Source organism: Ambystoma mexicanum, chromosome 9 (genome assembly GCF_040938575.1).
Source record: "Ambystoma mexicanum isolate Mex_15411 chromosome 9, UKY_AmexF1_1, whole genome shotgun sequence".
Taxonomy (NCBI): domain Eukaryota; kingdom Metazoa; phylum Chordata; class Amphibia; order Caudata; family Ambystomatidae; genus Ambystoma; species Ambystoma mexicanum.
The window spans coordinates 546,033,033-546,058,505 of record NC_090931.1 but is presented as its reverse complement, the minus strand read 5'-3'; the positions used below and the strand labels follow the sequence as shown (position 1 = coordinate 546,058,505).

The following is a 25,473-nucleotide window of genomic DNA, read 5'->3' as shown; positions in this document are numbered from 1 at the left end:
AACTTTGGACCTGTGAACCAAGGGAAGGCCCTCTTGAAGGCTTCCATTTCTAGATGGCTCTCCAGCTGAATCATTCACCGTCACCGGTTGGCAAACCGACTTGCCCGGGCGTCCGAGAGCCCATCCAACCAGAGCGATTGCTGCTACAACGGTGTTCCTGTCTGATGTGCCCCTGCTGGACATCTGCAGGGCTGCTACTTGGAGGTAGACGCACACCTTCACGAGATTCTACTGCGTCTACCAGGATTCCAGAGAGGAGTGCAGTTGGCAAGGCAGTGGTGCGCAACCTGTTCGCCTGAAGGTGAGCCTGGTGAGGAGGTATGTTGAGTTGTTGAAATGCTTAATGTTGAGCCTTGCCACCTCCCGTGGTTGTGCATGTGTGTACTGCTATGTATTCTTGTATTCATGAGCATGTAAATCCATGCCAGACCCCATGCTGGAGAAGGAACAAGTTACCTGTAACTGTTCTCCAGCATGGCTCTGGCATGGATTCACATGCAAACTCTCCCTCCAACCCCTCTGCGGCTCTTCTCTTGGTCCTACTGCCACTTTGCGTGCTACCAAATCTGAAGATGGCTGCCAGAGGAGGGGCTTGGGTAGAGGGCAGTCACTGGCTGGGGGCAGTATGACCCAGAGACCAGTGATTGGTTACTAGTAGAAAGACGGTTCAGAAACGAAACTGAAACTGATTTTTTCTTTACCGAGGATTCCCAGCCTGACGACGTGGAATATTCATGAGCATGTGAATCCATCCCAGACCCATGCTGGAGAACAGTTATAGGTAAGTAACTTGTTCCCTCCTAACCATCCCCAGGGAACATTGCGGGGTGTCTGTTGCTGGAACAAAGCTTCTCTAATGGGTGCACTGGAAACAGGGTATTGTTCCCTTGAGGTGAACGATTTTTTATCTGTGTGTGCCAGTCAAGCTCCCTGAAGAGTGAGTGCAATGCAGAAGGACTAGGCCTTGACCCTTTGGACTCGTGGGACAGCGCTGAGTCCTGATTCTCACACTGATTCTCACACTGAACCGCTTGTGAGCTACACTGATCTGGACATCACCTGCTTGGCCCACACTTCATTGTGTGATTGCTGCATGGACTGTACAGCATGTTGGACCCAGTAGACCAACTCCTCAACCCAATGCCAAATCTCCACCCAGGGAAGCTCATAGAAGCCTGGCTCGACACTGTCAAGCCCCCACAAACCTGAATAATGTACTTGGTCCCCTTTTAGAAACAATAGGGGCACCCTTTCTCTGCCTTTTTTTCTGTCCAAGACATTCTTGAACATTGTATTGTGCCAATTAAGTGTCTGAACCCCCCCTGATAATGAACCTAGAGTGCCATTCTTCAACAGTCTGCTTTTTCCTTACTTTGATGGTGTTTTGCTAGTAAATTGTTAGATTAAAAGTGTATATTTTTTTAGACCCTTGATTGGACATTGTTTTATTTTGGAACTGTTGTACTAAGTTGTTTGGGTTGCTACTGTCCTCAGCTCACTCCCCACCTGAAGCTATAGCCTCCATTCGGCCTGCACCACCGCGTAGGCGAAGGAGGTATACCTTTTAGGCAGTGCCAGATTCGGCTTTATGATTGGGATCATGCCTTCTTTACTAGAAGTGTGGGGCAGAGTAGACTTTGGCCACTTCTCATCCCTGTACGCATGTAGTGCAGTAGTCCCTTTGTCACTTTTAGCATTTCCTCCTCGTTTTTATCCGTTTTGTCTGGGCCGATGAGGTGGACAGGCTTCAACTCCTTGCGAGGTAGCCAACTTCAGATACCTCAACGTATATGGCTGCCTGGAATGCAACTGAAGTCTGTCCACCTCATTAACTGAAACAGAAAGAGACAAAATGAGGTTAACATGCTACAAGATATGTACTGTTTAGCTATAGCATATATAAATTAGTCTCATAAGGGAATAATTCAAGCATGTGAATCTGTGAAAGATACCAATGTTGGAGAACTGCAGTTAAAGATAAGCAACTAATTCATCTCACCCGTTTAATCGGCCCAAGTCACATGGTGCAAATGGAAATCATTTTGAAATATCAATACAAGAGTTAGGTAAATACATTTTAAAAAAGCCAAAAGGCGTGTAAACAGATTGCATTTAGTTGAGATCTGGCCATGTTGGAAATTGCCCTCAGAGGACATTTGGGTTCTTTAAAGAGGTGGATATTTTGCGCATGAGGCCCGCTGACTGATGATCTGTTTCTCTTCACTGCTGCTGGAACGACTTCCCTATGATGAACACAGTATCTATCATTGGGCAATGACATCATTTGAACCATTAGTCTCGTGTGACTTTCGTTATTAATACCAAAATGAAACTGTACATTATTTATGGTCATTGCACTGTTTCATTGCAGCCATACTTTATCATCCTTGAGAGGATACGTGAATGCTGCTCCCTTGAATACGGTAGCCATACCATTCCCTGAAACTAAATGTTTGTCTCTGACTTTCCTTTTACAGCCCATCCTAATCTAATAGATCAGCCCAATTGATTCAATGGAAGTGGATTAATACTTCTCCTAGAATCCATGTACTTGTTAATTGATCGCGCATCGGGTGAAAATATGATGGGTACCCAATTCGTAGCATTAGGACATGTGCCTTGTCTTAGAGCAGGTATGGAAGCTTAAAGGTTAAGTTGCTGGTTGCCCCTAGTGCTATAATAAAATATATTTTAAAATGGTCCTTGCCTACTCTTTTTGCTATGGTCGTTTTTTGTTGCAAGTGGTAAAACTGTTTGCCTGTAGACAATGAGTGCCTCTGCTTAGCTCGGAGGTGGTGTCTTATATTAAATGTTGGACAGTAACATGCAACGTGTACTGCTCACTGTGTTTCAGTGGGTGGAACTCTGTGTACTCGACCTGTGGCAATTTCCCACAATGCACAGCTCTGCACGACAGTATCACATTTTGCCCTATGCAAATACAGCCCAATGCTCTTCCAATACAAACACTAATTCATTAGTATTGGCAATAGAAAGGTAGTAGTCATCCCGAATAAGATCAGCCTCACCACTCAAGTGCTTGGAACGTGTGTATCACGTTCTCAGCACTTATTCTTAGTGCCAAGGATGTGATATATTCCTTTCCACATATACATGTAGTCAGCGCTGAGGTAGAATTCCTCCAGAAGTGAAGGAGTTAAAATGATCTCCTTCTGAATCAGCGCAGGAAATGGCTGGAACAACACTGAGCGGCGCTCTGGCAAAACACATCTTGGTGGAGCGCTGCTCTGTCCCCCAGGTCCAGGAGCTAGCACAGGTCACACCCAGATCCCAAGCTTCAATGAGCACACCACTTTCAGAAGCCTCTGCACAGAGGGGTTCTTACTGAATCACTAGAAGACATGTTTCAAATTTAAAATTGTTGGTATTCTTATGTTCCCATTATGAAAATCGCCAGGATTGGGTTCTATGAAGAGATACTGTGTTGTGATCTGGCCTGGGGCCCAAGCCCGACCACCTACAAACGCCCCGCCCCTCATAGGAGGAGAGGTACATTTTGCCCATTTCCAGTGCTGTTCTGAATGTCATTTTGCTGAAGTGCCGGCTGGTTATCCAAACTAAGTTGCATGGAGGGGGGCTCTGCCAGAGCCAAACCCAGGAGGAAAGCAATGGGCACACCACGACCCTCAGCATAAGGATGTCTCCCGTCGGAGCAAAAACCGTGCAAAACAGTTAGGTTTACTAATGTACAGGAGAAGAGGGAATTTTCTATGCATACTTTCTTCACCCAAGTTTGTCGTTTAGGTTGATATATACAGTCTCGCAGTGGTGGGCAGGATGGATTGTGTACTCTCGGCCTTGATGCTTCGAGACAATCCTTTACCAGAGCTACAAAGAAAAATATATCGAATAGCTTTTATCTGGGAAAGGCAATTACCTTTTCAGATTATTTTCAACTGCTGATAGTGTATAAGCAGTGGCGGCTGGTGAATTTAACTGGAGGTGCGTACATATTTGCCCCAGATATGCGACAGCGGCCCAGCGTAGCAAGGGAGCCCCCACCAATCAAGCGGGTTTTCGGGGTGTTCTCTCCCCGATACTTTTTGGGGAAATAATGGTTTAAAATGGTGCATTTTAGACTATAATTTTTAGAAAAGTTGGATGGAAAGCCAAACGGTTTGCAATTGTTTTTCTAAAGTAACTAGATGCAAGTCACCAACAGGGCACAGGAGCATTTCTCCAACACGTTTTCACAATACCTTTTTCCACAATATGTGCCAGTATAAAGCATTTTCACACTGGCTGGCCCATACATTTCCATGCTGAATGCACCATTATGCTCTAGTATTCCATAGAAGAACATACCCCTGTTTGCTTTGCGCATAATGCCAGTAATGATACTATAAAAAAGTCCATATTTGTTCTGCCAATATATGGCAGTATCCCCATGCAAGAATATACTCCAGTTGGCGTTACCTTTAAAAATGCATGCCAAAGTGTGAAAACATGTCCAAACTGGCTGCACTCAAATGCAAGTCAAGCTACAATATAACACGTATAATGCTTACTTTATCAAAGATCCCAATACTAAATGTCATACCGCAATAAGAAATGGATAGACTGGTTGCATAAAAGGGCCAGTCTTGCTATGTAGTAAACTTATCATGCTTGCTTTACCAAAGATGTCCAATACAAAATGTCATACCACAGTATGAAATTACTAGACTTGTTGCATTGAAATGCCAGTCTAGATACTTAATAACAAATATGCTTGTTTTATCAAAGATGCCCAATAAAAAATGCCATGCCACGGTAAGAATAATATCACTGATCATGCTTGTTTTTATCAAAACAGACTAATATAAAATGTCAAGAAATGGCTAGACTGGCTGCATTAAAATGCCAGTCCAGCTACAAAAAAACACTCATAATGCTTGCTTTATCAACCATGGCAACTAAGAAATGCCATGCCTGCTCCATGGTGCACCAGCCCCTTGCACTCTGACATAATCACATTAATGATGAATGCGATTCTGAGGCATTGGGAGGGTGGGGCAGGGGGGTAGATGCGTCTCAGGAGCTGGGTTCCCAGGGTACAGCCATGGCATGTTTTACTGGGCATAGATGCCCAGTAAAAACTGCCGTGCCCATCCCCTGAGGCCCTGAGCACCTCACAGGCTCACATTAATTGTGTGCATGTGCGGTGCTGGGGGGGTGGGGGGGGGGGCCAGGCATGTTTTTTTTTTTTTTTAACTTGTCATCTATCAGATGCCCATTCATAAATGCCATTCCTTCCCTCATTGACCTCCAGCACCTCACATGTACAGATAATCAATTGTGTGTGCATGCGCAGCACTGGGGGGGGGGGCTTAGGGGTCATAGATGACATTTCATGTGAGGCGCTAGGAATCCCAGCGGACTGGACTGGCATTCTTTACTGGGCATACCCAGTAAAAAATGCACGCCTGCCCTTGGGCCCCAGTGCTTTCACGCACATGATGAATGTGAGTGTGTGTGTATGTGAGGCGCTGGTGGGGCACAGGGGTCAGGCACGATATTTTTGATTTGACATCTATCATAGATGCCCAATAAAAAAAATGCCATCCCTGGGCCCGACAGCGCTAAACACACACACACAATCAAAGTGATTGTGTGTATGCTAGGCGCTGGGCAGCCCAGGGGACAGGGATGGCATTTTTTCTATGATGTCCAGTAATAAAATCCCATCCCTGTTCACTGGGCCCCTCACACCTTAGAAGGAGAGCTTATTTTGGATGGTGGGGAGTGGAATTTTGCAGCAAAGGCATTTTTTAAATGCCTTTGTTGTACAAATCTCCTCCCTCCCACTCGCCAAAATCAGCTCCATGGAGCGAGAGAGACTCCCATAACACAAGCATACAAACACATTTAAATAATAAATTAATGCACATATAAACACATACATTTACACAACACACACACAGCAAGCCCTCTCTCATTCATACACCAGCATCCATCATCATACATTCACCTAACACAAGCATGCACACATCCATATGCATAATTTAAATGAAAAAAGACATGAACATAAACATACCTTCTGGCACGGGTCCTGGAGTTTCATCTCCAACCCCTACTAGCATGAACAGGAATCTGGACCGTTCCTGCACAAGCGTGCAGGGGCCTAAGCATGGATGAGCAGACGCCCCACTTAAACCTGCCCCTTGCACATGCAGATGTGCAGTTGCCCTGTCAGCATTTCCAATGAGCCATGCAGGGCTGGGGAAGTAAAACGCCCCCAGCCTTGCATGGCTCATTGAGATTGTGTGGCTGGAAAGTGTAATTGTCAAAGGGTAATGGTGTTTCCCATTGACAGTTCAGAGTGCCCCCTCAGCTGGAAATAAACAGCTGGTGGAGCGCTCGGTATTTCACTGGACGGGCTCCTCCATAATGGGTGATATGGGGGCTGTAAGAGGATTCAATTCAGCACTACAGCCAAGTTAACGCCTAGTCTAGAATACTGAATGAAAACCCTTATTGATATATCTTTAGGTCCAGTTCATGCGTCCTGGATGACTACCCTTGTATAACACCCCTCTCTTGGAATCCCCCTGACCCCACTGAGCCAAGAAGTAGTTCTGTTTTGCAAGTTTAAAAGGTTTATTTGATAAATTAAAATATATATATCACACTTTATAATAAATTAATAATTGAATATCACACTTAATCTGATATGGTAAATATTAACAACGGAGAATCTGGCACTAGCACACTTCTTTATAATGACTAATGAGTTGACCTGAAATGGATAAGGTAGCACACTGGTAAATAGGAACAAAAGTATAATGTGGTAGAGGAGGCTTTATGTAGCTCAGGTGGATGCAATATTCAATGAATGCAGTACAGAAAATACGCAATATGATTCAACCAGACAATGTAATCACTTTTCTCGGGCTATTCCCTCCCCCCCTCTTTATGCAATGCAAGGAAATGGAAGGAAAACACACAGTCCTCAGAAATGCAATCAACTGTAATTCAGTTCAATCCCAGCAAGCTTACAGAAAACAGATAGGAGTTTTGAAAACACAGGCAATGCTTGGATATGTGCTGGCAATGAATGAGAAATATGCTAAATTTGCTTTTAATTCCCTTATAGAGGTTCAGGGTGAGTGGTATCTAGTTAATATTAGTCCAGGCTCACACTAGCAATGATGCAGGGATAGTTAGCAGGTTAAACGAATTTCTGGCCAATGGAAAGCAAACAGCAGCAGTTTTTACATGTGAAGAAATTGCAAATCGCGGTAAAATTCGCGGATGCGCCGAGCGCTATTACAAAGGAACCGCAAGGACTATCTCTACCGTTTTGGGGTCCTAGAAAAGCCTGGGATCTCAGCTTCCAAATGAAAGTTATTGCAAGTCTCTAGCCCAAACGGTTGCGGAGATATGAGTAATTTAGTAAAGGTCGTTTTTGGTTTTGTAAATTTTAAACGCACACTTTTTCAAAATGACAAATGACAAATTTTTGCAGCTAGAATGACAGGTGACAGCTAGGAGGCAGTTCTACTTAGGTTAAATAGATTGAATTAGATGAATTTAAACTAAGAGATGTGTTCTGAGTTTTGCTAAGTACTCACAAGAGATTTTGAACAGGAAAGCGACTTGGTCACGGACTTCAGTCTGGTCAGGTCTTTCCGGGTTCTGCTCACAGCGCCTGGCCTCTGGAACTGCTCACAGGGGTCTGGTCTCTGCTAGGCACCGGTTCTTTGGGTCTCTCTGCTCTGGATAGATTGAAGTCTCTAGTTTGGCTTTCTGGAGTTTGATGGAGGTAAGTATGGATTTTTCCGGCAGAGCTTTCAGCGGCAGATGAAAAATGAATCTTTCTATCTGTCCTGTCTGTCTGCTTTTATGTGTTTAGAATGTGGGTGTGTTCTAGCATCACTGACCCTACCTCTCTCTCAGCTTCTAATTGGTCAAACTTCCATTTCTTACTTGATTGGGGGAATGAAATGAAGTGTCATCAGGATGAGGTCTGTTTATGATACAGAGAACCCACCCCTGTCAACTTTACACACAATCTATATCTGACCTAAAAACATATTTGCACAGGTACACATTTGTTTAAAATTACATATACATGGTGTGGCTGAATTTAGCCATGTCTATGTCCAAATCTGCTCATTCTCGGAGCTTGCATTCAAAGAGTGTACATAATTGACTTTTTAACTGCTTTTCCAATTTCCGACATGGACCCAACTTTACATACATGTGTGCAGGGGGTAGGGACATTAACTGATGAAGTTTCAGATTTTTAACATGCACACATTTAGAGTAATATCCACTTTTCCGCTAAAACCCCCCTGAACATACCACCGGTTCCTACCACGTCTTAAACTGTGGGCAGAAAAATCACAAGAATTATGGTATCATTTATAAAATTTTCACATGTCCGCTCTATGAATTATCCCCCTTTTTATAAAACCATATCCTTGCTGCAGGGGTGTGTCTTTTCAGGTCACATGGTACAGAAACCAGTCTTTCCAGTTTCTGCCAAGCCAGCTTGCTTCTCACAGGCAGTGCTCCTCCCAGCTTCTCCAGGAGGAAGCCACTTTTTACGACGTCTGTAATAAAAAACCTTTGCCTGAGTGGAGAGGGCTTTGTTCACTCTCTGGCAGAGCACAGGAAATTCAATTATCAGATAGATGGCATATCCTTAGCCTGGGCAGCAAAAGGAAGGTTGGCCTGGGAACACAGTGGTGACTCAAGTTTCACTGCTGATGGGTAGTTGCTAGGCAAAATCAAGTTCCTTAAGCCAGACCTTCAGCTAACTTTTTGTTGCTTTTAAAATAACTTGTAATTTTACACATGCAGCTAGAATGCTGATTCTAAGCGCAAAACTATGACATTTCAACAGTTACAAAGGCATGTGACACCAAACATAGGTCACTCATTTAATTTAACATTTTCGATTTTGGTGGTTTTAAATCCAGTTGTAGTTAGGCTTAAGCTGCTGACTCCATAGCATTTTTGTTATAAGCATTGTTTTTGGGCTCTTCATTTCCCAGATTTTGTAGGCACACAAAACTCCATTCTGCCAAATGTCTGCTGGTGTTCGGTAAATATTTTGCACATGTTGCACTGTTAGAAATAGGCATTTTGCTTGCCTTCAGAAAAACACACAGAGTGGTTTTAAAACGCCGGCTTTTGGATAGTGGTGAGTACTGGTACTGCACCCATTTTTGGGATTTAAGAAATGAATTCCCCACAATTCTAGGTTGCATTTGGCAATCAGCATTGCCATTCCCAATGGTTTCAGACTACTGTGCGGGTAGTCCAATGGTGGTTTTAAAGCGCTTTGAAGCTAACCGGCGCTACTGTTTTTCCTTTGGCAACCCATTTCCCTCATGGCAACCCGGCCTTTCATTCTCGCACTGGTGGGTGGCAAGTGAGGCAACCATTTTGGTGGGCGCACAAACTGCGCAGCTTTCCTGGATTTCGGCGCACATGTGGGTTTTCCGCCATCTTGAATTTTCTAAGCCCACAGCACCAAATGTTGTAGCAGGGTAGCTTAAACGTGGGTCAGGACACCCTACAAGCCCCCCCACGTGACTGCACTTTGAGTTTGGGTCGATGGGGAGTCGCGTGCCCAAGGGTTTTGACCCACGCACCGGTCTGTCCGCATAATCTTCTTCCTCTTCTGTAGATGACACAGTTCAGCATCTTCTTCTCCATCCGGTACTGATCGATCGGTTCTCCTCGCCGGTCCTGATGGGGGTATTGGGCGGTACCCCGAGCCCGTTGCGTCTCAGCTCCCGGTCTCCGGATCGTCCTCCTTGGCCCGTCTCAAGGTTTTCTTTCTCCTAGGACGACAAAGGAAGAGCGGCAATACCTATTCATAGACGTTTTTCCACCACCGTTGAGATAGTGGGGCAGCATATGCATTTTATCATAACGAAACATTACATTCTTATTTTGAGAAAAAAAAACAGTATAACTAAGAGACAGTTTCATGCAAATCACAATATTTTAGAGACTAGATGTGGTATGTTTTATGGTTGGAACTGAATTAGTCTGAGACAGTGCCCGCTAGGATTCCAGAGGATTCCTCCAGTTGTTGCAGAGTGTGCCTGGGATGGCAACATTTCAACTGGTTTATGTGGACCCACTTGTCTTCCCCCTCTGCCGAACCGCCTTTGGGGATGCGGATCTTGTAGGCCACAGGGGAGATCTTATCGACGATCTCAAAGGGTCCCTTCCATGTAGGCAAAAATTTGCGCTGCTTGGCCTGGTTCCTTTGGAAGTTGTATAGATAGACCCGGTCTCCCACCTGATATTCCTTCCTGGAAGTTTTCAGGTCATAATGGGTCTTCATGCTATCAGCCGATCTTTCTAGATTCCGCTGAGCATAAGCAAAAGCATGTTGGAGGTGTTTCCTTAAATTCTCTACATACTCATGGGTAGTGGAGGCATTTATCAGTGTCTGCTCTTGGGTCCTATAGAGCAAATGCTGAGGAAGCACCATCTTGCGCCCAGTCATCAACTCAAATGGTGACATTTTGGTTGCAGATGAAGGGGTAGATCTGATAGCCATTAGGACCAGAGGTAATCGGATATCCCAACTTGGCCCAGAATCTGCCACAAACTTCTTTAATATGCTCACAATTGTCCGGTTATATCTCTCTACTGCCCCAGAAGAAGCTGGTCTATAAGCAATATGCAGCTTTCTCTTGACCCCCAGTATCTCCCACATCTTTGTCATTACTTCACTGGTGAAGTGGCTACCTCTGTCTGACTCAATCCTTTGAGGTAGACCAAAACGGGAAAAGATGTGGTTAATCATCAAGGCCGCTGCAGTTTCTGCCTTGCAATTTGGGGCTGGGAGACATTCCACCCACTTGGTAAACAAGCATGTCACGGTCAACATGTACTTATTCCCCCTAGCCGAGCGAATCACAGGGCCTACAAAGTCGATTTGTAAATCTGACCATGGCAGTGTCATTCCCCTCTTTTGTAAAGGCGCCCGGTGCGTGAGGGATGATGGCTGAAATTGTGCACACACAAGACACCCCTTCAAGTATTGGTCGAGGTCCTGCCCCATGTGTGGCCAGTATGCAACCTCTCTTAAGATTTCCAGTGTTGTGTGAAACCCCCTATGACCGGCGGTGGCCGCATCATGGGCGTGACTTAACATCAGGCTTCGGAATGAGGTAGGAACCACCCACTGATCGTGGCCAGCTTTGGATTTCCTTACCAACAAACCGTCTTGGATCCGGAACATTTTGGGACATTTCATCAACACTCTTAGGTCCTCTTTCCCAATGTAATCGGTATCCGTCAGGGGAAAGTTCTCAGGGTCCTCAAGGTGCTGGTAAAATTTACCAATTATTGGATCCCCCTTCTGAGCAGTAATCAAATCAGCATCAGGGGTCTCCTTACTCCATTGTGCAATTGAGAGGTCGTTGTGAGCATTTGTCTGGGACCTAGTGATGGCAGTGACCTGGATTTCCCCCAACAGGGACTCAATCTCAATTAGATCCCCTTGGATGGCCCCGGTTTTGGCCAGCTGATCAGCTAAGTCATTTCCAGTTTTGTCTGGTCCCTCTACTTTGGAATGACCCTTGATCTTCTTCCAATAGATGGTCATCCCATTCGAGGTGACCAGATCATCAATGTTTTGGATCAACTTCCCATGTTTCAAGGGTTTGTTGTTAGCACATACCATGCCTCTGGTCTTCCAATTAACCAGGTGCTCCACGAACCCGTTCCGTACATAATCCGAATCTGTGATTATGACCAGTTCGCGGAGTTGATGCTGGACAGCAGTGAGGATGGCCTGATGCACAGCCATCAATTCTGCCACCTGACTACTTCGGGGACCAATTTTGTATCCAGCGGAGGGTTCTGGGGACTCATTCACCCATGCATTCCCTACGCCGGCCACCAGTTCTTTCTCCCCGTTGTTGTCAACATGGTAAGAGCATCCATCCACATACACAGTGGGCATTCCCTCACACTTGTCTTCTTCAAAGACTTTGTGGGGGGAATTAAGGTATGCCTCCATGTTGTCCTTTATTTTTAGACTTTCGTCCTCGAGACAGTTTTCTCTGGCACAATCATGCAAGTCAGCCAGACCTTGCGCGAGTGGACTCTTCTTGTTTTGGCCATATCTGACCTCCACAGGAAAGCCTTGCATTGACAGAATCCAGGAAGTAATTCGGGAATTACTCACATTTCCGGCCCGGATTCTGTCACTTTGGAGATATTGCAGAGGCTGGTGTGGAGTCTCCACTATGATGTGTTCCCCCTGGATAAACGGGCGGTAATTCTTCAATGCCCACACCGTTGCCAGGAGTGCCTTCTCACAATCGTTGAATTTTTCCTCCACAGAGGATAAAGTTTTGCTCGCATAGGAGATTACTTTATTGACCTTGTCATGCTTTTGATATAATACTGCCGTCAAGCACGTATTAGAGAACCCTGTCTCCAGGAAGAACTCCTTGTTTCTGACCGGGTAAGCTAGGCAAGGCGCTTGTGAGAGGCTTCTTTTGAGTTGTCTTACTGCCTCGGATTGTTCTGGACCCCATTCCCACTTGACCCCCCCCTTCAGGAGATGAATCAGGGGTCTGGTGATCTCTGCGTAGCCCTCAATGAACTTTCTGCTGTAATTAGTCAGTCCAAGGAGGCTCCTTAGTTCCCGCAGAGTTGTGGGGTCTTTCAGTTTCTGAAGTGCTTCCACTTTCTTTTCCTGGGGACAGAGACCCTGAGGAGTAATCTCATGCCCCAAGAAATTAACACGGGTTCTACACCACTGTGCTTTCTGAAAGGAAAGTTTTGCTCCGGCGGCCCTCAACTGTGTCAGAACATAACGGATCTCCGCTATGTGTTCCTCAACAGTTGAGCTTTTGATGAGGACATCATCTACATAAGCCAGGTTACCCCTCGTACCCAGGTCGGGCATGGCCTTATGTAGGAAAATATTGAACTCATTACCGGAGTTAAGGTATCCGAAGGGAGTCCGGGTCCATGTGTACTGCTGGCCCCCAAAGGTAAAAGCCAGCTTGTATTGGTCCTCCCTACTGACAGGCACGGTCCAGTATCCATTGGTCAGGTCTATTGCAGTGAATACCTGTGACCCCTGAATCTGGGCCAGCCCTTGGTCAATGTAGGGAAGAGGCCATCGGGAAGTGTGGACCCGTTTGTTGAGCTCCCTGAGGTCAGCGCAGAGTCTCCACTGGCCGTTTGGCTTCAAAATTCCCAGCACCGGATTATTGAAGGTGCTGTGGACTGGACGGATTATTCCCCGGGACTCAAGGTTCTTAATTATTTCAGTAAGGGACTCCATTGATGCGAGAGGCAAGCGATATTGCTTCACAAACACAGGAGTCATGCCAGGGTCCGTGGGGATTGTTGTTGTGTGGATGTCAGTGCGACCACAGTCATATGAGTCTACCGCAAAGAGATCTTGGAAATCCAAGAAAACTTGTTTCAACTTTTGCTTTTGTTCCAGAGTCACACAGGCATCAGCTAGGTTGACCCTCTCTTCCACCATCTGCCTGAAGCCTGGAAAGACTTCTGGTTTGGCTATCTCAGCGGCCTCCTCCAACTGGGTGGAGAAGTCCCTGGTCAGAGTGCTGATTTGGACCGGAGGCTTCAGGTGGGAAAGGCAGCCCTCATGTACCTGGAAAATCACCTCATCCCTCCTGAAGTCACAAGTCACATCTTCCTTACCATAGGGGCAGGAAGTGTACACCAGGAAGTTCCCCCCATGCCGGGTGAAAATCCTGTCTGGTGTTGTATTGTCCTCACTGTCACTGTCAACACAGTCCTTGGGGATTGGTCCTAACAGTTCATTTACAAGATCAATGGAGAAATGTCGGTCATCAACCGCCATTCCAATAATGGTGCCTGCGGCTAGAGTAATACTCTTTAAGTCGCTGTTATCCACCTCTATTGGAATGGTGTCATGTTCTATGTTGACTAATGGAGTTGGGTTTACCCCCAACCCTTGCTGTTGGAGAGAAGCATTTAGATGTATGTAAGCATCAGGGTTTTTCAACTCTTGTCCCCTTTTAACTTTCACTTCCAGGGAGAATTGTCGGGTCCTTTCTGGGATGGTGACTTCCTCTTTGATCTGAATTTCAACTGCATAAGGTAGCAATTGAGCTGACCTAAATGCTTTTTCTGGATCATCAAAGCCCATGGGATTATCCGCTAATCGGGACCAAGCTTTGAAGTTTATTAGGTCCAAACTAATGGCAAAGCGATTGAGAATGTCACTGCCTAAGTAAAAGGCGGCAGTGACGTCTCGCACGACCCAACAATTGTGGACTATGCTCTTGTTGCCAATGGAGATTTTGAGCATACACCTGCTTGGCAGGAGATGTTTGGAATTAGGTGCTTCCAGGTCCATTTCCCATTTGTCTATCAGTTTGAAGGTGGGAATGGCTGGATCTTTTGGGAGTTGGCGAAACATGGCTTCGCTGATGAAGCTCTTACCGTTGTTCACACACACTCGAGCGAGAACAGAGTCCTTCCCCTCATTTAACTGAACAGGGATGAACAACTGCTCTCCAATTTGCTGAATATCAGCCAGGCTCTGAGCTGATTTCACATCTTTCTGGACTATAGGAGTGGGAGTTTCAGATTGTGGATTGGTATAGAATTTCAGAGTGTTTCCTTCCAGCGTGGAGTACCACTTTAGACTGGAAGGAAGGTTGATTTTCAGAAATAGAGAGGACCCCCCATCACCAGTCTGTTGTCCTACTGCTATTACCGTCACGTCTGGAATTTGGTTGTTCTGGAAGTGAAATTCTACTTGGTCAGATTTTTGTTCAACCATGTGGCATGTGCCGTTTAAACTAACATGGTTGACACTCTGTTTTAATTTTATGGGTCGGCTAGTCTGAGTCCAGAGGACCTTGTTTACGCAATCTATTAGGGGTGACAACCTTCTCAGGAGGTCATTCCCTAGTAAACAAGGGGTGCCCTCTGGGGTCACAACTATGACCGGGTGTTTCAACTTATGTCGCCCGATCTTAATGTCCAAGTCTGCCGTCCCCTCAACGGGAATTTCCTTCCCGTCACAGTTCTGTAGTTGTCCCGGAAGAGAGGTGAGAGGAATTTGGTAATCCTCTCCCCTTCCTGCATTCAGTTCGTCAAAGGCCCTTCTGGACAAAAGGGTAGCTTGAGATCCAGTGTCCACCAGTGCCGAGATTGTACCCTGCCCCTGTACTTGTACCGGGGCATAATATCTTCCCTCCTTCTCCTCAAGGGGGCACAGATAATGTACATTTTTGGACAACTGGTGGGCTAATTTTCTGGTTTTGGACATCGCTAGCGAGGAGATTTGGGCAGAATTCTGTGGAGAGTCTTGGGAATCTGAAAGAAAAAATTTGCAACTGGAGATCAGAGCCATTGTGGGTTCCCCTGGCTCCGTTTCTGGGCCGCCCCCCCCTTTTTGGAGGCAGTCACCAGGATGGGTTTGAACCAGGGGATTTTCTTGCTGTTGGTTCTGGGATGAGATGGTGGGCGGCGGTAGCTCAGTCTCCACATCTCCCCAGTCTGGATTTGCATCCCTAGGGACCCATTTTTCTTTGGGAGGAGTTCCCCCCTCTCTGAAGGAGAAGATCCTTTTCCCAGGATCCTCTGAGGATCCCTCTCCCTCAAATTGGAAGATCTGTACCTCCTCCCCAAACTGAGTCTGTTTGGGTCTTTTGTTTCTCCTACCCCCCCTCTGCTCCTTAGGAGGCAGACTTTCAGGGGCAAGAGATTTTGTTTCCGGTTCCTGGGTTTCCAGGGGCTGTTTACAAGTGAGGAAGGAAGCTACCTCCAAGGCTTTACACCCCCCTTCCCTTTGTGCCTCCTCCCTGGGAACCGGTGATTTATCGGGGTGCTGCCCCCGTCATTGTTCTGGAGCACCAGGTCCAGAGTTGGGTGCGTTCTGCGCCGGCATGCTGATCTGAGGGTTCTGCTGTGCCCTCAGTATATGACCCATATCCCGCGCCATGTTTTGAACCTGGCGCTCTAACTGGGAAACCCGCTCAGGCTGATACGGGGCCCTGTTTTCTCCCCTGGGCTGATCCCGGGAAGGGTAGCTGTCCCTCCTCTGGTAGTACCCCTGGTTGGGAAGATTTTGGTACCCCTCCACCCTTGGCCTCCCCTCTCCCGGATTCAGTGGTCTGGGCTCAGGGAATTGAGGAAAGAAGGATGGATGATTTTGGGGTTGGAAGTCGGGTGGATATCTGGGGAAAAAGTTCTGCCCAGGGTTTGGTAAATTTCTGCCCTCCTGTGGGAAGTTTGGAGGGAAGTTCCCTGGGTTAGGTGCTTGTCTGGATCCCCCCCCTTGGGCTGGAGGAGTCCACACATAACCCAGGATGGGTCGATTACCTTTGTAGCGAGGACTTACATAGTCAGGAGAGCGAGGGACCCCATTTGTGGGGCTGCCTCCCTGGCTCCCTGTCTGCGACTGGCCCGAGGACCTTCTGGGCCTAGCATTATTAGGTGCAGGTAGGTTTTTAGGCCCCCCCATCTCCAAATCCAAAACGGGGGTGACCTTTACCTCTGCCACCTTGGCAGCAGCAGGGGTGCTGTTGGCTTTGGGGTTTTTCTGGGCATTGCTTTTATTTTCTATGGGCTTCTGCACCTCATAGATCCGGGTAGCCTGTTCAATGACCCAGTCTAAAGATCTTTTCTCGTGAAAATCCCTCACGAGCTGGGTCATGATATATTTGGGCAAGGCATGAAAAAATGTATTAACGAATTCTCGACTGTCTGTGCGCACCCTTCTTGTGGTCTGTGCGAAAGCACGCTTTAACTCCTGCACAAATTCTTGTGGGGCCTGATCCTCCCCACATTGCAAATTGTAGGCTGCCTTGCGAGCCTCTTGAGGATTTCTGTGAACAGAAAAATGTTTCAGGATGGCCGCCTTATATGTGGACCATCTTAAATGATTTTGATCCTCCAGCCCCGCAAAGAAACTGGAGTATTCCGGGGAGAATGTCCACTTTACATATTGAATACAGCTTTGGCTGTCCTTCAAATGGAAAGTCTCCATCATTTGTTCAAACAACTCTAAGTGCTCCCAAACAGAATACTTAGCGTTCTTATGGTAAGGCGTGATGACGCTCCTGATCGCCTTAATCTGCTTTAAGGGGTCCTTGAGCAAGGCCCTTTTTGCCTTATTGGCCTTTTTGGTTCGGGTAACCCTTGTCCATTCTTCGTCGGACTCAGAGGCACTGCTCCCAGAGGTTCCCGTCTGTTCTTCCAGGTTTTCCCGGATTCTGCGAGCCTGGGAATGGCTGGCAGAATGTGGGGACCTGGTCTCCTGTGTCCTGCGCAGTTCAGAGGAGTCTTCAGATTCCTCCTTGCTGTCAGGATTTGATGGGTACCCCCTCCACTGACCTAACTGGGCAGAGGTTTTCAGGATGCCCTTAATGGGCCTACTCTCCTGGGGTTCCCCACTGAACTGTATTGTACTTGGGTGCCCATACCCGGATGCCCACCCCTCCATTCCTGGATGGTACTGGCCTATGAGCCCCATACTCTTAGCTGGATAGTAATCTGCCATCCCTGTGGCCCTGTGCTCATGTGCGCCAGGGGACACGGGGGTGGTAGAGTCCAGGGACTGGGGAAGATGAAGGCCCCTGGTGTTAGGGCTCCTGCGGTTATGGTCAGGAGTCTCTCTTTCCCAGCGGACCTCATCTCTATCCGCCCCTGCTCCCTGTTGCAATGCAAGAGCCTGCATTTGTGCTTTCAGTTCCTCTGTTAAGGCCTTACTCGACTCTATCAGTTTCTCCTGCATCGCTACCTGTTGCTGGAGCCTATCATTGTGTTGACAGAGGGCCTCATTTTCCCTCTGTGCTTCCTGGTTGGTCCTGGAGAACTGGGCCAGTCTTTGCTGCAGGAGGGTTACCTCCTGAGCTGTGTCCCTATTGGCCTGCTCCTTTCTTGCTAGAGCATCCTCCACCCTTCTGGTGTGCTCTACCAAGTTCTGGTTTTCTTTTTGGAGGTCACCCAGCCCCTGGTGGGCCAGGTGATTTTCTTCCATTTTCCTTTTTAAATGGCAGACTTCCTGGCCTAAGGCGTCTCTTTCCTGACTAAGAGCCTGCATTTGTGCCGCCAGGTCGTCCCTTTGCCGTTGAAGGGCACCAGCTTTTTGGCGCTCCTCATCAAACTCTGCCTGGGTATCCAGGTCTTTCAAGATCAGCTTGTTGCTCTCTACCTTCACTCTATCTAGATGACTTTGCAGGGTGGCTACCTGCTCCGTGCATGCCCTGTTAAAGTCTAACTGTTGCTCCAGCTTTTTCTGGCTTTGCAGTAGGGAGTCCAAACCTTCTTGGTGTTCCTTCTGCAAGGCCAGAAATCTGGTATCCTGTTCTGACTTTTCCTTTTGCAGCACATCCATATCCTCCTTCATTTTAGTGATGTACAGTCTGCTGTCATTTTCTGACTCCTGGCTCCTCTGCAGCCTCTGCTCAGAAGAGTCCAGATCAGATTGGGCCTTCTGTAATGCCATCTGTTGCCTATTTGCCAGATTTTGGCTTTCAGCACATCTATCCTGCATGTCTCCCATATATAGGTACAGGTATGCTGCTATCCTGGCGATCTTATTGTGTTCCTCTTTGGCTTTAGGAGCCATATATAGTTCACTCAGGGCCACATGTAAGGGACCCTGATCTCTATATATATCTGACCCTGTTTCAGTGACCTGTTGTGTGATGGCCTGCAACCACACATCCTGGCCCTGTTCGGTCCATTCACCTCTCACAAATAGCTTATGCAAGAGGTGCTCTCTGGCTATTTTCATGTCTACTAAGGTCGTCATTCTAGAGATTGGTCTCTGTCCTGACTTACAGAAGTTAGTATTTTATTTTTGCAGAACAGAACTTTTCTTGGAGTGTCCCTTTTGAGGAATGCTTCACAGCGTAATGCAGCGTGGTGATCCGACCGGGTGTATGTATCCCGTCAGTTAGCACACTGTATTAAGCTGCACAACTGGTAAATCTAACCCAACGTCTCGGCTCGAGCCCCCACTTTGTAAGAGGATTCAATTCAGCACTACAGCCAAGTTAACGCCTAGTCTAGAATACTGAATGAAAACCCTTATTGATATATCTTTAGGTCCAGTTCATGCGTCCTGGATGACTACCCTTGTATAACACCCCTCTCTTGGAATCCCCCTGACCCCACTGAGCCAAGAAGTAGTTCTGTTTTGCAAGTTTAAAAGGTTTATTTGATAAATTAAAATATATATATCACACTTTATAATAAATTAATAATTGAATATCACACTTAATCTGATATGGTAAATATTAACAACGGAGAATCTGGCACTAGCACACTTCTTTATAATGACTAATGAGTTGACCTGAAATGGATAAGGTAGCACACTGGTAAATAGGAACAAAAGTATAATGTGGTAGAGGAGGCTTTATGTAGCTCAGGTGGATGCAATATTCAATGAATGCAGTACAGAAAATACGCAATATGATTCAACCAGACAATGTAATCACTTTTCTCGGGCTATTCCCTCCCCCCCTCTTTATGCAATGCAAGGAAATGGAAGGAAAACACACAGTCCTCAGAAATGCAATCAACTGTAATTCAGTTCAATCCCAGCAAGCTTACAGAAAACAGATAGGAGTTTTGAAAACACAGGCAATGCTTGGATATGTGCTGGCAATGAATGAGAAATATGCTAAATTTGCTTTTAATTCCCTTATAGAGGTTCAGGGTGAGTGGTATCTAGTTAATATTAGTCCAGGCTCACACTAGCAATGATGCAGGGATAGTTAGCAGGTTAAACGAATTTCTGGCCAATGGAAAGCAAACAGCAGCAGTTTTTACATGTGAAGAAATTGCAAATCGCGGTAAAATTCGCGGATGCGCCGAGCGCTATTACAAAGGAACCGCAAGGACTATCTCTACCGTTTTGGGGTCCTAGAAAAGCCTGGGATCTCAGCTTCCAAATGAAAGTTATTGCAAGTCTCTAGCCCAAACGGTTGCGGAGATATGAGTAATTTAGTAAAGGTCGTTTTTGGTTTTGTAAATTTTAAACGCACACTTTTTCAAAATGACAAATGACAAATTTTTGCAGCTAGAATGACAGGTGACAGCTAGGAGGCAGTTCTACTTAGGTTAAATAGATTGAATTAGATGAATTTAAACTAAGAGATGTGTTCTGAGTTTTGCTAAGTACTCACAAGAGATTTTGAACAGGAAAGCGACTTGGTCACGGACTTCAGTCTGGTCAGGTCTTTCCGGGTTCTGCTCACAGCGCCTGGCCTCTGGAACTGCTCACAGGGGTCTGGTCTCTGCTAGGCACCGGTTCTTTGGGTCTCTCTGCTCTGGATAGATTGAAGTCTCTAGTTTGGCTTTCTGGAGTTTGATGGAGGTAAGTATGGATTTTTCCGGCAGAGCTTTCAGCGGCAGATGAAAAATGAATCTTTCTATCTGTCCTGTCTGTCTGCTTTTATGTGTTTAGAATGTGGGTGTGTTCTAGCATCACTGACCCTACCTCTCTCTCAGCTTCTAATTGGTCAAACTTCCATTTCTTACTTGATTGGGGGAATGAAATGAAGTGTCATCAGGATGAGGTCTGTTTATGATACAGAGAACCCACCCCTGTCAACTTTACACACAATCTATATCTGACCTAAAAACATATTTGCACAGGTACACATTTGTTTAAAATTACATATACATGGTGTGGCTGAATTTAGCCATGTCTATGTCCAAATCTGCTCATTCTCGGAGCTTGCATTCAAAGAGTGTACATAATTGACTTTTTAACTGCTTTTCCAATTTCCGACATGGACCCAACTTTACATACATGTGTGCAGGGGGTAGGGACATTAACTGATGAAGTTTCAGATTTTTAACATGCACACATTTAGAGTAATATCCACTTTTCCGCTAAAACCCCCCTGAACATACCACCGGTTCCTACCACGTCTTAAACTGTGGGCAGAAAAATCACAAGAATTATGGTATCATTTATAAAATTTTCACATGTCCGCTCTATGAATTATCCCCCTTTTTATAAAACCATATCCTTGCTGCAGGGGTGTGTCTTTTCAGGTCACATGGTACAGAAACCAGTCTTTCCAGTTTCTGCCAAGCCAGCTTGCTTCTCACAGGCAGTGCTCCTCCCAGCTTCTCCAGGAGGAAGCCACTTTTTACGACGTCTGTAATAAAAAACCTTTGCCTGAGTGGAGAGGGCTTTGTTCACTCTCTGGCAGAGCACAGGAAATTCAATTATCAGATAGATGGCATATCCTTAGCCTGGGCAGCAAAAGGAAGGTTGGCCTGGGAACACAGTGGTGACTCAAGTTTCACTGCTGATGGGTAGTTGCTAGGCAAAATCAAGTTCCTTAAGCCAGACCTTCAGCTAACTTTTTGTTGCTTTTAAAATAACTTGTAATTTTACACATGCAGCTAGAATGCTGATTCTAAGCGCAAAACTATGACATTTCAACAGTTACAAAGGCATGTGACACCAAACATAGGTCACTCATTTAATTTAACATTTTCGATTTTGGTGGTTTTAAATCCAGTTGTAGTTAGGCTTAAGCTGCTGACTCCATAGCATTTTTGTTATAAGCATTGTTTTTGGGCTCTTCATTTCCCAGATTTTGTAGGCACACAAAACTCCATTCTGCCAAATGTCTGCTGGTGTTCGGTAAATATTTTGCACATGTTGCACTGTTAGAAATAGGCATTTTGCTTGCCTTCAGAAAAACACACAGAGTGGTTTTAAAACGCCGGCTTTTGGATAGTGGTGAGTACTGGTACTGCACCCATTTTTGGGATTTAAGAAATGAATTCCCCACAATTCTAGGTTGCATTTGGCAATCAGCATTGCCATTCCCAATGGTTTCAGACTACTGTGCGGGTAGTCCAATGGTGGTTTTAAAGCGCTTTGAAGCTAACCGGCGCTACTGTTTTTCCTTTGGCAACCCATTTCCCTCATGGCAACCCGGCCTTTCATTCTCGCACTGGTGGGTGGCAAGTGAGGCAACCATTTTGGTGGGCGCACAAACTGCGCAGCTTTCCTGGATTTCGGCGCACATGTGGGTTTTCCGCCATCTTGAATTTTCTAAGCCCACAGCACCAAATGTTGTAGCAGGGTAGCTTAAACGTGGGTCAGGACACCCTACAGGGCCAAGACCTGGTGGGTTGACGCCCCTTCCCCCATTATAGACGAGCCGCCCCTGTGCAATAAAATAGGAACACTCTTCAGACGAGCGCTTATATATGGGCAGCGCCGTCAGGTAACCTATAATGGTACCCACTTGAAGGCCCCTGTGGGCCAAAGAAAGCAAAAAAGACAGAACCATGGGAATTTCACATGCAAAAGGATCCACATTCTTAACCCTGCACCAGTCGCAGAACTTCCTCCAACGGCAACGGTACAGGGACTTTGTTGAGGGCCTTCTGGCCGAAAGCAACACCTCCATCATGTCTTATCTGCATAAGGCTATAGGACCCATTGATGTTGGTTGTATATCAAACTGATGACAGCGAACGAGAACCTCTGCATTTGTTAGGCGCTTATACAGTAAGTCAATTCTGTTTCAAAGCGCCCACAGGGCAACAGTGTGGGCACATGGGATTGAAAGCAATTAATACAGTGGAAGATAAAGATGAACCTACTATGCCTTCTGAGTATTCAGAACGTGCAAGTGCAGCAAGAAAAGGGAAAAGTGGGGGTAAGTGCTGGAATGTCCGTGTTCATGGGTGAGCAGCAGATGAAGTGCATACTATGTTAAGTGCTATGTGGCCTGGGGCCGTATAGTTAGAAAGTGCAGGCCTACAGGTTTGAGGCCGGTGGGTTGTGTAAAGTGCTGCGAGGAAGACAGAGGCTGGGGTGATTGGATATCAGACGCCAGGTCCTCGAAGGATACATAAGGGCCCTTGTCACCAATAACAGCGACTGTGAGATTAGCAAAGAAGGGAAGGTGGAGGTGAAGAGGAAAATCTTGAGGAGCTTCCAGGATTTGAGGAAGTCCTGCTCAAGGCGAAATGGAAGGTGGAGGCTGTTCCATAAGAGGGAGCCAGTTGAAGAAAGTGATCGGCCTCCGGCCCTCTGTTTAGCAAAACGCTTTACACACAGAGTTGGTGCCAGAGGACCGCAGATGTCTCGAGGGAGAGTATTTAGTAAGAGAAAGTTGCAGATCGCGTGGTCCCAAGCCCCCGTCAGCCTTGGGGATGATGCAGACGGATTTGAATTTAATCTGTGCCGCTACCGGGAGGCAATGAAGACTATTTAGGGCAGGAGAGATGCAGCGCCTGGGCTTAAGCCCAAGGATAAGTCTCACTGCCCTATTCTGGATTAGCTGGACAGGGCGTAAAGCGGAATTAGTCATTGTAGTAGTCATTGCAGTAGTCAAGCCTTTCACTGAACCAGGCCTCTTGGAACATTGAGCATCTGGGGGAAAGTGAGAAAAGGGAGAATACTTTTGAGAAGGAAGAGTTGAAAGCAGGACTTATTGGCAATGTCCTGAGTGTGAGGGAGGGAGGGAAGAAGGCGAGAGAGGAGTCGAAGATGACTCCAAGGTTTCTGGCTTCGGATGAAGGAGCTGGGAGAGCTCATAGAGGATGGCCATAGTGAGAGGAAAAAGAGGGAGCAGGAGTCCCAATGGGAAAGATCTCAGTCTTGTTGACATTGAGGCAGAGATCATTGAAAGTACACCAGGACTGGATGCAGATAGGCAGCCAGGAATGATGGAAGATTCAAGATGGTCAGCAGGAAGTTTGAAACAGGGTTGTGTGTCATTTGCCTAGCACTGGAAGTTGGCCAAGAAGGAGGAAATGAGAAGTGCTAGTTGAGCAAGGTAAGTATTGAAGAGCCAGGTGGAGAGGTTTGAGCCCTGGGGGACACCACAGGTGTATAAGGAAATAGGTGAGGAGAAGGTACCCCGAAGGACTTAGGATGAACTGTCAGTTAGGAAGGAGGTAAGCCAGTCTAGTGCCTGCTCCGAGATACCAAGGGTATCATGGAGCCATTTTAGGAGGATAGAATGGTTAATTGTATCGAAGACAGAGAAGTGATCGAGTAGGATGAGGACAGCTGGAGAGTTAAAGTCCAGAGATGCAAGCAGTTCTTCACAGGTGTTCAGAAGAGCAGTTTCTGTGCCTCTGGATGCTCAGAATCCAGATTGATGGTTGTGGAGATCACCAAACTAACAAGTTCAGTGTGTGAAATGAGTTGGGGAAAGGCCAGCTTCTCCAGCAATTTCCCAAGGAAAAGGGGTGATGGAAATAGGGCAGTAGTTGGCTGGACAAGTAGGGTTCGCTGAAGGTCTTTTCTGGAGGGGGCACACAAGTGCTTGAGGGAGGATGGGAAAGATCCAGTGGCAAAATAGTGGTTGCAGAAATCAGCGAGTGCAGTGGCAAGGGAGCCAATGTTGACCTTGGTGGTTCTGGAGGAGCAAGGGGAGACTTGTTTGGAAGAGGCCTTCATGGAGCGGACAACTCTGGTGACTTCTTCCAGTGTAATGGGAGATGGAAGAGTGAGAAGCCGTAGGAGGCAAGGGAGTGAGGTAGGGTTTGGGGTGGGAGGGTAGCGAGGGTGGTCAGTATGTCCAGAATTATAGTGGTCAAGTGTGTGGCCAGTGCGTTGAAGAGGGCCTGGGATGGAAGAGAGGAGGAGGAAACTGCAGAAGGGTTGGCTAGTTTCCTGCAGATTTTAAAGAGTTCAGCCGTGTTGTTGAATGACCCGATACCCGTGCCTGGATGTGGGCCCTTTTCTTGGCACGGATTACAGCAAAACCTAACTGCAACTGCCACGCCCTCCCGAGTGAATCTCTTGTTTTAGAGTTAAGGGCATGCTGAATGTATTGTTTGAAACAATGTTGCTAATGAGCCTGACTCGTACCCCTTTTTCCCCACTAACTGAAAGATTTGCTCCGTTTCCTTTCTCTCCAGATTCCAAATCCACTCTTTGATTTGGCGGGAATAACATGCGGCCACTTCCTGGTTCCGTTTTGGACCTTTTTCGGTGCAACACTGATTGGGAAAGCGATCATAAAGATGCATATCCAGGTAATGCTGCATTCAGGGTTTGATCTGCTTTTGTTGGGGACCACCTGTTAATATGTAAATCCATTTATCAATTCTGTGGAATCTACTAATACAAAAGCAGGTGTGGGTGCAGGAAGTCCCTCAAACCTACTTGCTATGCTTGAAATGAGGGTAGCCATACTCTCCCTGACTTTCTGCAACCATTTTAACGTCCACATCACTCAGGAAATCATTGGTTAGCCAGCATGTGGTTTCCTACCGATTGAGGGTTTCCTGTCAATTGAAAGCGTTATCGGTGTACTCACATTTTCTGTGACAATTTTTTGAGAAGGTTTACTGTAAAATTGTTCTTAGCTTGATTCAAGGTACCGATTCACATTGATCTTCTGTGCTTTTGAAAAGTTTGCATTCTTCCTCTGTTGATGAATGCGCCTTGCTGCATTCTGCAAACATGAAGAACCTGCGTATGCCTGTCCGCCAGCACACACTCTGATTTGAATGTTGGTGCTTTTG

At 46.4% G+C, this 25,473-nt stretch overlaps 1 protein-coding gene across 4 annotated transcripts in view; it reads left to right on the top strand.

Annotated features, from left to right (window-relative positions):
* Positions 1-25,473, top strand: part of VMP1 (vacuole membrane protein 1) — a 1,390,334-nt gene that overhangs the window by 1,123,803 nt on the left and 241,058 nt on the right. For all 4 annotated transcript variants that reach the window (XM_069615110.1, XM_069615112.1, XM_069615111.1 and 1 more), the window contains one exon: positions 24,865-24,981. In XM_069615110.1, the coding sequence (XP_069471211.1) occupies positions 24,865-24,981 (117 nt within the window). The remainder of the gene's footprint in view (positions 1-24,864; positions 24,982-25,473) is intronic.